The 12,731-nt window shown below is 51.4% G+C and overlaps 3 protein-coding genes across 3 annotated transcripts; all 3 read right to left on the reverse strand.

The window, feature by feature from the left end:
• Positions 1 to 4,801: 4,801 nt before the first annotated feature.
• On the reverse strand, positions 4,802 to 7,435 carry EMH_0099900 (uncharacterized protein; the record flags this gene model as incomplete). Its single annotated transcript, XM_013495304.1, has 1 exon — positions 4,802 to 7,435. One exon carries the CDS (start codon positions 7,433 to 7,435, stop codon positions 4,802 to 4,804), a length of 2,634 nt encoding a protein of 877 aa, XP_013350758.1.
• Positions 7,436 to 9,958: 2,523 nt separating this feature from the next.
• EMH_0100010 (uncharacterized protein) lies at positions 9,959 to 10,315 on the reverse strand (the record flags this gene model as incomplete). The annotated part of the gene is made up of 1 exon (XM_013495305.1): positions 9,959 to 10,315. One exon carries the CDS (start codon positions 10,313 to 10,315, stop codon positions 9,959 to 9,961), a length of 357 nt encoding a protein of 118 aa, XP_013350759.1.
• Positions 10,316 to 10,870: 555 nt separating this feature from the next.
• EMH_0100120 (uncharacterized protein) lies at positions 10,871 to 12,709 on the reverse strand (the record flags this gene model as incomplete). The annotated part of the gene is made up of 1 exon (XM_013495306.1): positions 10,871 to 12,709. One exon carries the CDS (start codon positions 12,707 to 12,709, stop codon positions 10,871 to 10,873), a length of 1,839 nt encoding a protein of 612 aa, XP_013350760.1.
• Positions 12,710 to 12,731: the final 22 nt, after the last annotated feature.

The raw sequence follows: 12,731 nt of genomic DNA on the forward strand, positions 1-12,731 counted from the left end.
ACGCTAGATGCCATGATATCATCTATGTCGTAGTGGATCGACTTAGCGAATACGCTCATTTTATTCTTTGCTCGAGCACCGTCACAGCAGAAGGAGTGGCTCAGCTATTCATTGATCATCTGGGGATGCTCCACGGGCTCACCAAAAGCATAATTACCTACAGGGATCCGAAGTTCACTAGGGACTTCTGGCGCACCCTCGTGCAACGGCTCAACGTTGAGCACAACATGACCACCGCCAACCACCCGAAGGCAGATGTTCACACCAGACGAACTAACCGCTTTCAAGTTCAGTACTTGCGACTTTACACCCAACAGCACTCCTAACTGGATTGATTTTCTTGCTTTTGGGGAATGGGTTTATAAAACTACAGTCCACTCGTCACCACGTTGCCCTCCCGCTTCCCGCGTCTACACAGAAACTCCTCTAGTTGAACCGTCGGTGCACCTCGCTGTACTAGGCCAGCTCCGAATGACCGCTACCGGTGACTTCCGCACAGTGTTCGCGGCAAACGCGGGAATGGATGCGAAAAGCACAGGAATGCCTAGCTATAAACTACGCCAAATGACGTTCAGCCGTTACTTTCAACCGAGGTAACTTTGTTCTAGTGCATTATCACGCCCTCCCTAACGGGCATGGGGGCGACCAGCCCAAAACATTGGCAACACCACGTGCTGGGCCTTTGCCTGTCCGCTCTCGGGTTAATCTATTTGCCTACATCGTTGACTTAATCTCGACATGGAGATGCCATCACACAATCGCAGGCCCTGAGGCGAACGCCCAGGATGCCTGGGGAGATAGGCGCGCGGTCAGCTGTTTTTGTAGAAACTCTTGCTTCAAATACTTACCTTCATTGCAGCTCGCTTCTGTCCTTGAATAGGACCGGAAAGTAAACATTACACTCTGGGCAAAACGGCAGCAGCGTCACAGCGACAGGAAACTACAGGTCCTGCACACGAGCATAACGGACGCCGCACGAAACGAGAATATTATGTTAAACGAGGAGGACGCCGTGAGCTAGACTGCATATCTGAGGGGCAACAACAGCAGTAACTAGCTTAATCATAACTATGAGATGCGTTACCCATGGTCACGCTTTCAGTTTACTGCTGTTGTTGAGGGCGTGAGCACGGGCAACGCACCTCATAATTACGATTAAGCTACAGTTGCTTTGCCACGAAGAGCGACTAGCTCATACATGTGCTTGGTTTCAAGAAGAATTTCCTTCGCTGTTGTGATCCTTCGTCTTCCGTCAACGAGTAGCTCGCTCGGTGCCTCTGCCGGCTCCAGCTTCACTTTTTTTATACTGGTGCAGGTACCTACATTTGGGGGCCTGACCCCTGCTCATCCATTCATGGGAGCAGCGTAGTGGACAGCGATTCAGTGCATACTCTTCACTATCTTGGGACGCACGTTCCAAATGAGGCTCCCAACCCAATTGTGCTGTCTGGAAGGCAGCATACGGCCGCTGGAAACGACGCTGAGACGCTTTAAGCACAACGGCTGGGTCCGTAGCGGCAGCAGTACAACGGAGGCGCCCCCGTGGATGGTGATTGTCTTGTTCCCTTTCCAGGTTTATTGTTTTCGCTTTACTACGTTCGACGAAGTCCGCGCAAACGTGTGCCACCTGAGGGCCAGTGGATGTAGCATGGCCAATGTGAAGCTGTATGTGTGTCACTACTCGCCTGCTGGCTGGATATGGAGGGACAAGTAAGGGTTAAACACGCCTCTATAGCTTTAGTTAATGCAGCAAAAGGCGGTCTGCTTGTACATGCGCGCAAGGTTGCCTTGCAGCAGTCCTTCCAGCGAGGTGCGTTGCATCGCATGTTAGACCTCCGCCAATTCGCCGGCTCCAGGCCCTTCAGTAGCTGGGCTCACGCCGCATGTGAACTGGAGAGCTTGGTACAACCGTTCTCGAAAATATTTTCTCAAGTATTCCGATTATACTACACCATACGACCGTCCTCGAACATGACCGCGGATCCGGCTTAGGCATTGCCTGTCCGAAGCGAAGGCAGCACAGGAAGATTCACTGGGCCTCAATAGATTGCAGACAAGCAAACACAAATGCTCAATAAGTGCCTATAGGGATAATCCATGGGGCAAAAAAGGTTTGGCTGTGCTAGCATGTGAAACTGTTTTGCTTCATTAGTTGCTGGGGTTCTGCCGGGGATCTCAAGCTATACCTAAATGATTTCGAGCCGAAACGTCGAAATTCTAACTTCTAGAAATGTCTTGATGAAAACTATTTCGTATTTTCTACAATGGGAACGAAAATCAGCCAAGACAACGAACAAGCCGGGTGCCATTGTTAAGTGCAGCGAAATCGGAGACTGACAGTTAAGCGTACTGGTCGACTACTCTGATAGGCATGCAGGGAGACGAGCAACCTGGAACCTGGTCACAATAAGAAACATTTTTTGAGAAGCATGGTTTACTGTATGTTCGGCTACTGACACTAACGGGTTGCCCGTGGGTCGGGTCGTATGCTGCGCAATATCATTCACGTTACTAACTAATATTGCCGCTCTCTCTCTAAGACAACTTATACTACCACCTCCTTGTAGCGCGCCACTCTACACTGGCACAGGCGCAGACAGCGCCATGGCTATCCGTGTATCGCGAGGCACAGGAATATATTTACAAGAGAACTGAGTTCCTTAAGAGTGGGGTATGATGTACTTATAATGTGTGAGCCAGTAGCTCACAGCAATGCATACGTACAAGGATTTATCTATTGTAGCCAGCTAGGGAGTCACTTGTAGGAGCCAACCTGGACTTACGACGCTACACCAACTGCGTGCTCGCTGATGCAGTTTCTGAGGCTAAGTTTCGCCCATCAGAGCAATCCTAAGAGAATCATTCTGTAAACGAAGAGCAGAAGGAATACATATCGCGGCAGCAGCAGCACTAGCAGCAGCAGCAATAGCAGCATTAACAATAGCAGCAGCAGCAACAGAAACAGCAGCAGCAAAAACAGCAGCGGCAGCAGCAGCTGCAGCAACAGCAGCAACAGCAGTAGCAGCAGGTCCAGCAGCAGCAGTAGAGATAGCAGAAGCAGCTCAGCAGAGGGTACAGCAGTATACATGCAAACAAAAGGAAAGAGACAAACGAAAATAGACAAACAAGAAGAAATAGACAAACAAGAGGAAAGAGACAAGCAAAAAGAAAGGATACAAATAAAAAAGAAAGAAGAAAAATGCTGACGCGGATTCGCTTGTCGTTGTCTTGTTTCTTCCTTCACCTCCTCCTGTGTCTCCGGCGAGCACCCCCATAAACTCTGAACCCTCGACCCTAAGCGCAGGAGCCTAGTCGACTGGTTATAGGAGTGCCATCCTGGGTTTCGGATCTAGGAGTGCTTAAGGGACTCCTGAGAGCCCCCTCCAAGATCTCTTAAGGACCTCCAATGCCTTTGGGGGCACCCCTCATCCTTCCGGGGCCCCTACGGCGCACCGGGGGGCCACCCTCTGTCATTGGGGGCCCCTCTGTACCCCTATGGCATTGGGGAGTTCCCTGTGGCATTTGGGGTCCCCCTTTGTGCCCTTGGAGGCTCCCTATACGCCCTTGGTGGTCATCTGTTGCTGTGGGGGGGCCTTGTGACATTGCGGGGACACTAAGGCGGCAGTGCTTTGTTGAGCCCCCCCCTGGATATTGCAGTCCCGCATCGAGGGCTTCTTGTGCTGCTGAGGAGGCCCCAAGGTCTGGACTTTATGCTGCTACGAAGGCCTCTCCATCTCTCCGAAGAAGCAGCAGCAGCAGCAGCAGTTGCAGCAGCAGCAGCAGTTGTAAGAGCAGCAAAAGGCGCAGGGATGTGTGCGACCCGCAGCAAGAAGGCAACGCACACGAAGACACGCCAAAGGGCCCCTCAAAGGTGTTGCAGTAGCTGCTGCTGATGCTGCTGTTCGATGGGCAGAAGCAAGACGATACTCACCGATGGACAGGGAGGCCGACTCGCTTCCCCTCCATAGCAGAAGGGCGGAGGGAGAAGGAGCTCCCGATTGGGGAGGTGGTACTGCTGCTGGTGGTGCTGCTGCTCCTGCAGAAGGCCCTTCCCCTTTGAAATGGCTGCCGAGGTATTAGGGGCCAACGACCGCCGTAGTAATGAAGGCACGACCCAGCTGCTGCTGCAGGGTGGTATACACACAGACAGCCGCAAGCAGTCGCAACAGCCCCAGAAGGCGATGGAGACACGACGACATCTGCTGCAACTGGTAGCATAGCCTTCCTCCTTCAAGCATGCGAGTACCTGGATATGCATCTGCTCGTCAGCCGCAGTGAGCGTACTCGAATCTCACACACTGCAGCGGGAAAGCCATCCTATAGAAAAAGTTAGGAAAAAACGGTAGCATTCTGCCAAGACTGCAAACACCGCAATGGAGCTGCGCCGGACTCGTAAAGCCACTCGGCCGCCTGACCGGAAGAAGCAGCGAAATATGCACTGCGCAAACAAAAGGCACCGAGAAGTCTACAGAATAAACAGTTACACATGGCTCGCGCGACGGGGCAGTGCTGATGTGGAGCCAAATCCACATCGGCGCAAAAGGTGCCTGAAGAGAAGTGTTGCCGATTGCCAAAAACGCTTACTACGAGACGCCAACAGGAGAGCGTAACTCGCCAGTGCACAGCAGGTTCAGACACATACTGAATATTACGTATAATGCTGCACTCAAAGCCAATGCTCATGCGTATACACCACTGCCTGACCTGTCACAAAAGCACCACTCTTTCAATGAATAGCACGGATATATCAGAAATGGGGACAAAGTTGCAACAGCGCCTCTCGAGTTTTCCGAAGCCTTTTCTAACCCTGCGCTGCACCATGAAGATCAGCGAGCGCCTTGTCCATTGCCTGTTTAAGCTGGGAAGACCTCGCTGATTCAAGCAGAGTCCAGATTTTCAGGCATAACTGTAAAATTGTGTCTGCATGTCCAGGTACCGCGGCAGAGCTTTGACTGTCCCTGGCCAGTGCCTTTTCAGAGTCATACTTCTCCTTCAGAATTCCTATCTGACTCCACTCCGGTGCTTCTAGGTGGAATGGAAAAATGAAAACAGTCCTTAGTGTATCATCATACGACTCAAATTCCTTTGCTAATCTCTTAAAATATCCCAGTAACATCAAGGAAGCTGCTCCCTGTGCTTTCGCCTTCGCTATCTCCACCCTCAGGTTCGTCTTCACATCCAGTGCAGTGGATCCAAATCCCTGCTTATCGAGCTTGTACTTTGCTCCCTTCTTCGCCTTCTCGAGCATATCTTGCACCTTCATCCAATGGTCCCTCGCCGTAGTGTCTATGTGGCGCCATCGCTCGGAGAAATACTTCTTCACACCAGTCGCGGCAGCGCTGTCAGGGTTTATACCAGCCTCTCCTGACTCAGCAGTGCCGGCCTTTTTCTTGGATGTTAGCATTTGCAGCAACGCCTTGCTGGCAGATACGCCGGGAGTCTCTTCATGTTTTCCGCTAATCTCTGAATTCACAATCTGCAAGTAACGCCAGCACTCTTCGCCGTCTTCAACGGCAGTTTCAGCAATTTTCGCCATGGCCTCATTCGCAGCGCTCGCCTCTTCCTTGGTGAGCGGCTGACGCTCCAGAGTTGTATGCAACCTGTTCTTTTGCACCTCCAATAAGTAATTGAGCTTTTGGTTGAACATATTCGCGCGTTCGTACGCAGCGGAAACACCCGCGTAGTCCTGCGCAGTCTCCAGAGCTTGCACATCCGCATGTTGCTGAGCAAACATCTCTCTGATGGATTGTATATCTGCGTCAGTTATTCCAGAAGGTGAATGGCCAGCAGTTGCTTGACGACTCTTTGACAATAGCAAATTAAGTTCCTGAACCAAATTTGCTTCCACCTCGAGCGGGATCCGGTCGAGCTGAAGCATCCCCTTCATCCAAATCTTTTGGAACTCTAGAATGTCTCCTTTCAATGCCTTGTCCAGTGCAGAGAAGCGCTCCAACATTTTCATCCTGAAGTTCAGAGCAGCAGTGGCTGCGTAAATGTCGACGAAACCACGTGGTTCGTACTCGTCTATGAATTGTGCTGACCTCAGTATCCTAAGCTGGTCCTCATTTTCCTGTTTCAGAGTTATAGAGACATCTCCCAGAAAAGCCAGAGTATCTAAAGAGGCCTTAGCCGGTGCGATATCCCAGCACTTCGCCAGGGGCTTCCGCAAACGCTCGACATTCGTAAAAAAAAGGCTCTCAGAGCAGTGCGCATACACTTGCTCACCGAACGACTTTGCCAGACCTGCCAACTGCAATAGATCATTGTGAGAGCCTTCAATGGATGAATTGATTGTACGAATGACCATATTTCGAATGCCTGGAAGGTTTGGGTCTCTGCGGGATCTTGAAAAATCGTAATCCCTTTCTGCACTTTCAGCTGCGGCCGCTTTTATCTTCAATGCATCGAGAACTGATCGTGCCTGTTCTCCCGGCAATTCATCTACCAGCCTTGTCGCAACGTCCACCAGACTGCTAACGAGGCTCCGCCGAGCCCTCAACGTCTCCAATTCCCCATCTTCCGGGAACCCCGGGACAGGTGTGGGTTCTAGGATTTCGTAGGGCGGCACCATGACGACTGCTGGAGGGACAGGAGGTTCCACATACGCTACTTCTGGCACGCCAGGCGCTGGACCTGGCATTGGTTGTTCTGGAGGCAGTGGCAAGGTAGGTGGTATTGGTGTAGGTTCTACAAGTTGTGGCTGAGTCGGTTGTTGGAAAGGTTCTTCTTCTTCCACTTGCTCTTCAATACCGGGCTGCACCTGGGTAGGGGCCTCGGGAGGAGGCATCTCCTTCCGGACAACTTCCCTCCGAGTCTTCCTTGCACGAGTTACCGGCCGCTGCACGAATTCCTCTGGCTGTCCATCGGCACCACGTTCCTCTGGTTGTTTTTCAGGTGGAACTTCCGCTTTTGGTTTACGCCTCGGTCTCGGCACGGGAACCTGCGTAGGAACTTGTGGCAGAGGTACTTCTTTCGCAGGTTCGTCTGGCTGCAAAACTACCTGTTCCGGTGAAGGCTCCTCTTCTGGAACAGACTTTTCTTCCTCTTCTTCTGCCTCTTCTTTTCCTTCTTCCTCTTTCGCTTGGGGTTCCTCTCGGGGAGGTCTAACTTCTTCTTCAACCTTCCTTTTGCGCTCTCGCTCCCTGCGAAGTACAATTGCCCTTATTAAGATTAAGAAAAGCACAGTGAAAGCAATTACGTGGCGTCGATTCTTTGTAAGGAGTACCGTCGCCAACTGGGAATCCATCATTTCATGCTGGGCAACCAGTTCTGCATGCAATTTAGCCATCGTATCGCCTGCTAGTCCTCCGGCAGTTTCCAATTCCGCATTCCCGTCGGCGGCCTTTTTTCTTGATGCCCCTGATGAGTACACATTCTGCTGCTCCACAAGCAAGAGCGCCACAAACCACAAGAAACACCTGCGTAATGCAGGCATATAAGACAACTGCTTCTTGCTCTTCATTGTTGCAATGACGTCAGTCGCACGGAGGAGCGTCGAACTCAGCAAACCCACGAACGAGTAGATGCCAATGTGCCCCTCCTAGGCTGCTCGTTTGGAGGGAGGTCGGTCTGCTGAGAACCCCCAATACATTTCGAGGATAAATGAGCGTTTCGGAAGCAGATCGTGCCAAAATAGTGCTATTTTTCAAGCGAATAACTCCCGCAAAATGAGCAGAGAATGATTAGGAAGGAAGGGGGCAGCCGAAGAGCCAACCTTCAACCTGGCGATGTAACTTGTGTGGGCCTCACGAAATTCTCCCTCACAAACGAATGACAGAGAAAACAATTGCTTATGGCTATTAAACACGAGAAGTAATTTGACAGAATTTGTTCTTAGACTCGAAACCTGCCGATTCTCGAGTGCTACATCTCTCGGGCTTGCCGCTCACGACACGATCGCAGCATCTGACGATCCCAGCGCCAGGGGCTGCGGAAGGTGTAGATCCGATAAATTCCCCCTTTTAAAAGTTTAAAAGACCAGTTGCTTGAATTTTATTCGCTACGATAGCAAAATAAGTTGAACATTTCCTCAATGTTCACCCCAGTCTGCGTATTCCCTCTTCCTTGTCGCTGGTACGTGTATTTCTGTTCACGTGCGAGAGACCCGCTGACGAAACAGTAAGTGTTTAACAACAGTATAGAGTGTCAAGACATTGATAAAGTGAGGCCTTGGGCAAGGGTGGATGTGGGATTCCCTTCCAGCAGCAGCTGCCCAATATAACGCGTGCTCTCTGGCCTTGACCAGTGCCAGAAGTATAACGTTGCTCTCTGGCCTCAATCAAGGACAGAAGCGAGCTTCGTTGTAGGTAAAGACCCAAAGCAAGATTCTCCCAAGGGCAGCAGACCTCCTTCCCCTGTCCTCGAGCCTCCTGTTCGGTGAGCTCAGGGCCTGTGTAGCATGAGTTAGCGCACCAGCTTTCCCTTGGCTTTGTTAGGTTGCGCGTAAACGCTTGCAAACGTTCTAAAAGTACTTTCAGAGGTAAGGCGTGCACCAAAGGAAGCTTCGGTGAAGCTTCTTTGCGTACAGGCTAAGGACAGGGGTCAGCTGTTTCTGTTGAACTCGCTTTAACTCTTTACCTACATTGCAGCTCGCCTCTGTGTTATACTTGGTAGCACCGCAACGCATGTAGGTAAAGACTTAAAACAAGAGTTTCCCAAAAGCAGCTGACCTCCTTCCCCTGTCCCCAGGCCTCCTGCGCCTTGAGCTCAGGGCCTGGGTATTGCGGGGAGGAGGCAGCCTGCAGTGGGGGTGCAGGGCACCACGCTGCGACTGGTGATACAAGCCAGCCTGACGCGTGCACACAAGGAAGCTTCAGCAAAGCTTCCTTTGCTGCATGCTTTACCTCTGTACTTATAGAACGTCTGCATTTGCTTACACGCAAGGTACCAAGGCCAAGTGAAGGCTTCTGCGCCAACTCATGCTACAGTCAGGGAGTCGCATGTAGGGACCGAGCTCGACATAGCTTGCTACGCTAACTGTCTGCTCGTTGGGGCAGTTTCTGAGTCTACGTTTCGCCCATAAAGGCAATCCTAAGAGAGTCATTCTGTAAACGACGAGCAGCAGAAGCTAAATACATAACGCAGCAGCAGCAGCAATAGCAGCAGTCATCCCTGCTGCTATTGCAACAGGAGCAGTAAAAGCAGCAACAACAACAGCAGCAGAAGCGGCAACAGTGGCAGCTGCAACAGCAACAAGAACAAAAGCAGCAGCAGCAGGCGCAGCTGCAGCACTGGAAGCAGCGGAAGCAGCTCGGGAGAGGGGACAGCAGCATACAGGCAAACAAAAAGAGAGGCAAACAACAGGAAAGAAACAAACAGAAAGGAAGATACGAGCAAGAAGGGAGATACAAACAAGAAGGGGACAAATAGAAAAACGAAAGAAGAAAAATTCTGATGCGGATTCGTTTGTCGTTGTCTTGTTTCTTCCTTCACCTCCTCCGCCATATCCTGCAAGCACCCCCATAAACCCTAAACCCTAAGCGCAAGATCCTAGTCGACTGGTGATAGGAGTGCCATGTTGGTTTTAGGTTTTAGGAGTACTTAAGGGCCCCCTAAGGGCCCGTCGAATATCTCTTAAGGGCCTCGAATGCCTTTAGGCTCACCCCTCATCCTTTGGGGTCCCCTACGGTGCCCTTCGGGGCCTTGCTGTCGCATGGGGCCCCCCATGGCATTGTGGGGACCCTTGTGGCGTTCGGGGCCTGCATTTGGCCCCTAAAGCGGTACTGCGCTGCTAGAGGGCCACCCGGAGATTGCGATCTCATAACGGGGACTTCTTGCGCTGCTGAGTAGGCCACAAGGCCTGGACCAGGGCTGTTACAAAGGCCTCCCCGTCTCCCCTAACAAGCAGCAGCAGCAGAAGCTGTAGGAGCCGCAGCAGCAGCTAGCACTGGAAGTTGTGCAACCCCCGGAAAAAGAAGACAACGCAGATAAAGAGGCGCCAAAGTGCCCCTCAAATGTGTTAAGACCGCTGTTGCTGCTGTTGCTGTTGCTGCTGTTGCTGTTGCTGCTGCCGCTGCTCGATGGACAGAAGCGAGACGATATCCACCGAGCTGCAGTTGCCTGCCTTCCATAGCAGAAGGGAGGAGGGGGAAGGAGCTCCCGATTGACAAGGTGTTGCTGCTCCGGTTGCTGCTGCTGCTGCAGAAGGCCCTTCCGTTTGAAGTGGCTGCGGGGGTATTATGGGCAAACGACCCGCCGTAGTAACGAAGGCACGACCCAGCTGCTGCTGCAGGGTGGTATACACAGACAGCCGCAAGCAGTAGCAACAGCCGCAGAAGGCGATGGAGACAGCGAGATCTGCTGCAGCTGGTAGCATTGCCTCCCTCCTTCAAGCATGAGAGTACCTGGATATGCATCTACTCGCCAGCCACAGTGAGCCTATTCAAGCTCACTGCGGCAGGACAGCTATAATATAGAAAAAGAAAAAGCGTGGGTATTCGGCCAACACTGCAAAAAGCTATGCAAACAATGGAGCAGTGCCGGACACGTAACGCCACCCGGCTGCCTGAGCGGAGAAAACAGAGAATTAGGCATCGCGCGAAGAAGACGCACCAATAGCTCTACAGAACAAACATTGCGTATTGTTCGCGCGACGGGATAGTCCTGCTGGCGTCAAATCCACATCGGCGCAAACAGTGTCGGAATATAAGCCCTTCCTCTTGCCAGAAATGTTTACTAAGAGATGCCAATGGGAGAGATAAATTCGCCAGTAAGCGGGTTAAGGCACATTATTGAAGCTTACGTAGAACTCTGCACTCAAAGCCAATACTTATACAGGCCCGTCGCAATATCAACACTATTTCATTGAGTAGCAAGGATATATCAGGGATGACGACAGACGACAGCGGTGCGTTGGCGCCTCGAGCTTGTTCTAACCCTGCGCTGCATCATGAAGATCAACGCGCGCTTTCTCCATTGCCTCTTTAAGTTGAGTGGCTCTTTCCATTTCAACCAGACTCCATATTTTCAAGCATGTCTGTAGCATTGTGGCTGCATATTCAGGTATCGGGTCAAAATCTTGGCTTCCCCTGGCCAGTGTCTTTTCAGAATCGAATCGTGACTTCAGTTCCCCTATCTCAATCGCCGCCTGTGATTCGCGCCGGAGTGGATAAATCAATGCAGCGTTCACAATACTCTCATACGCCTCAAATTCCTTTCCTAATCTGTTGTAATATCGCATTAGCATTGACGGGACCCCTGTCTCTGCTTTCTTCCTCGCCGTCTCCACCCTCAGGTTCGTTTTCTTATCCAGCGCAGTGGATCCAAATCCCTCTTTATCGAATTTGTACTTTGCCCCCTTCTTCGCCTTCTCCAGCATATCTTGCACCCTCGTCCACTGATCCTTCGCAAAGATTTCGAGGCGGCGCCACTGCTCGGAAAAATGCTTCTTCACATCACTTGCAATAGCGCTGTCAGGGAAGAACGCACTCTCTCCTTGCTCAGCAGTACCGGCTTTTTTCTTAGTTGTCAGCTTTTGCAACAACGCCTTGCCACCAAATCCCCCGGGTCCCTCTTCATATTTTCCGCTAACCTCTGAATTCACAATCTGCATGTAGCGCCAGCATTCTTCGCCTTCGTCGACGGCAGTGTCAGCAATTTTCGCCATCGCCTCAGCCGCAGCATTTGCCTCTTCCTTGGTGAGCGGCTGGCGCTCCAGAGCTGCACGCAACTTGTCCTTCTGCACATCCAATATGCCTTCGAGCTTTTGGTTGAACATCATCGCGTTTTCATACATAGCGGCGACAGTGTCGAAGCTTGTCGCCTTTTCCATAGCTTGCACGTCCTCATGCTGCCGAATAAACATACCCCTTATGGCTTCCATATCTGCGGCTGTTATTCCAGAAGCTGTCTGACCCGGAGGTGCTGGACGGCTCTTGGAGAATAGTACATTAAGTTCCTGAACCAAATTTGCATCCACCTCGAGCGGTATCCGGGAGAGCTGAAGCCTCCCCTTCATCCACATCTTCTGCATATCTAGAATATCTTTGTTCAATGCGGCATCCAGTTCAGCCAAGCGCTGCAAGATTTTCATCCTGAAGTTCAAGGCAGCAACGGCTGCGTAAATATCGACGAAATCATCTGCTTCGCACTCATCTATGAATTCTGCTGACCTCAAGATCCTAAGCTGCGTGTCATTCTCCTGTATCACTGTTAGAGCGGTATTTTCCACCGAAGACAGCGTCGCTACAGACAATTTAATTGGGACCGCATCCAAGCACTTCTCCAGAGGATACCGCAAACGATCGACATTCGTAAAAGAAAAATTCTTGGAGCAGTACTCATGCACTTGTTCACCGTACGACTTTGCCAGATCTGCCAACTGCAATAGATCATTGCGGGAGCCTTCAATGGATGAGTTTATTGCATTGATGACCGTATTTCGAATGCCTGGAAGGTTTGGATCTCTGCGGGATCTTGCAAAATCGTAATCCCTTTCTGCATTTTCAGCTGTGGCCGCTTTTATCTTCAATGCATTGAGAACTGATCGTGCCGGTTCTCCCGGCAATTCATCTACCAGCCTTGTCGCAACGTCCACCAGACTGCTAACGAGGCTCCGCCGAGCCCTCAATTCTGGCAGCTCCTCGTCCTCGTGGATAGCCGTCACAGGAGCGGGTTCTCGGACTTCGTGGGGCGGCACAGTGACGACTGCTGGAGGGACAGAAGGTTCCACATACGCTACTTCTGGCACGCCAGGCGCTGGACCTGGCATTGGTTGTTCTGGAGGCAGTGGC

The sequence above is a fragment of the Eimeria mitis genome, genomic scaffold, assembly GCF_000499745.2.
Source record: "Eimeria mitis Houghton genomic scaffold, Emh_scaff151, whole genome shotgun sequence".
Taxonomy (NCBI): domain Eukaryota; phylum Apicomplexa; class Conoidasida; order Eucoccidiorida; family Eimeriidae; genus Eimeria; species Eimeria mitis.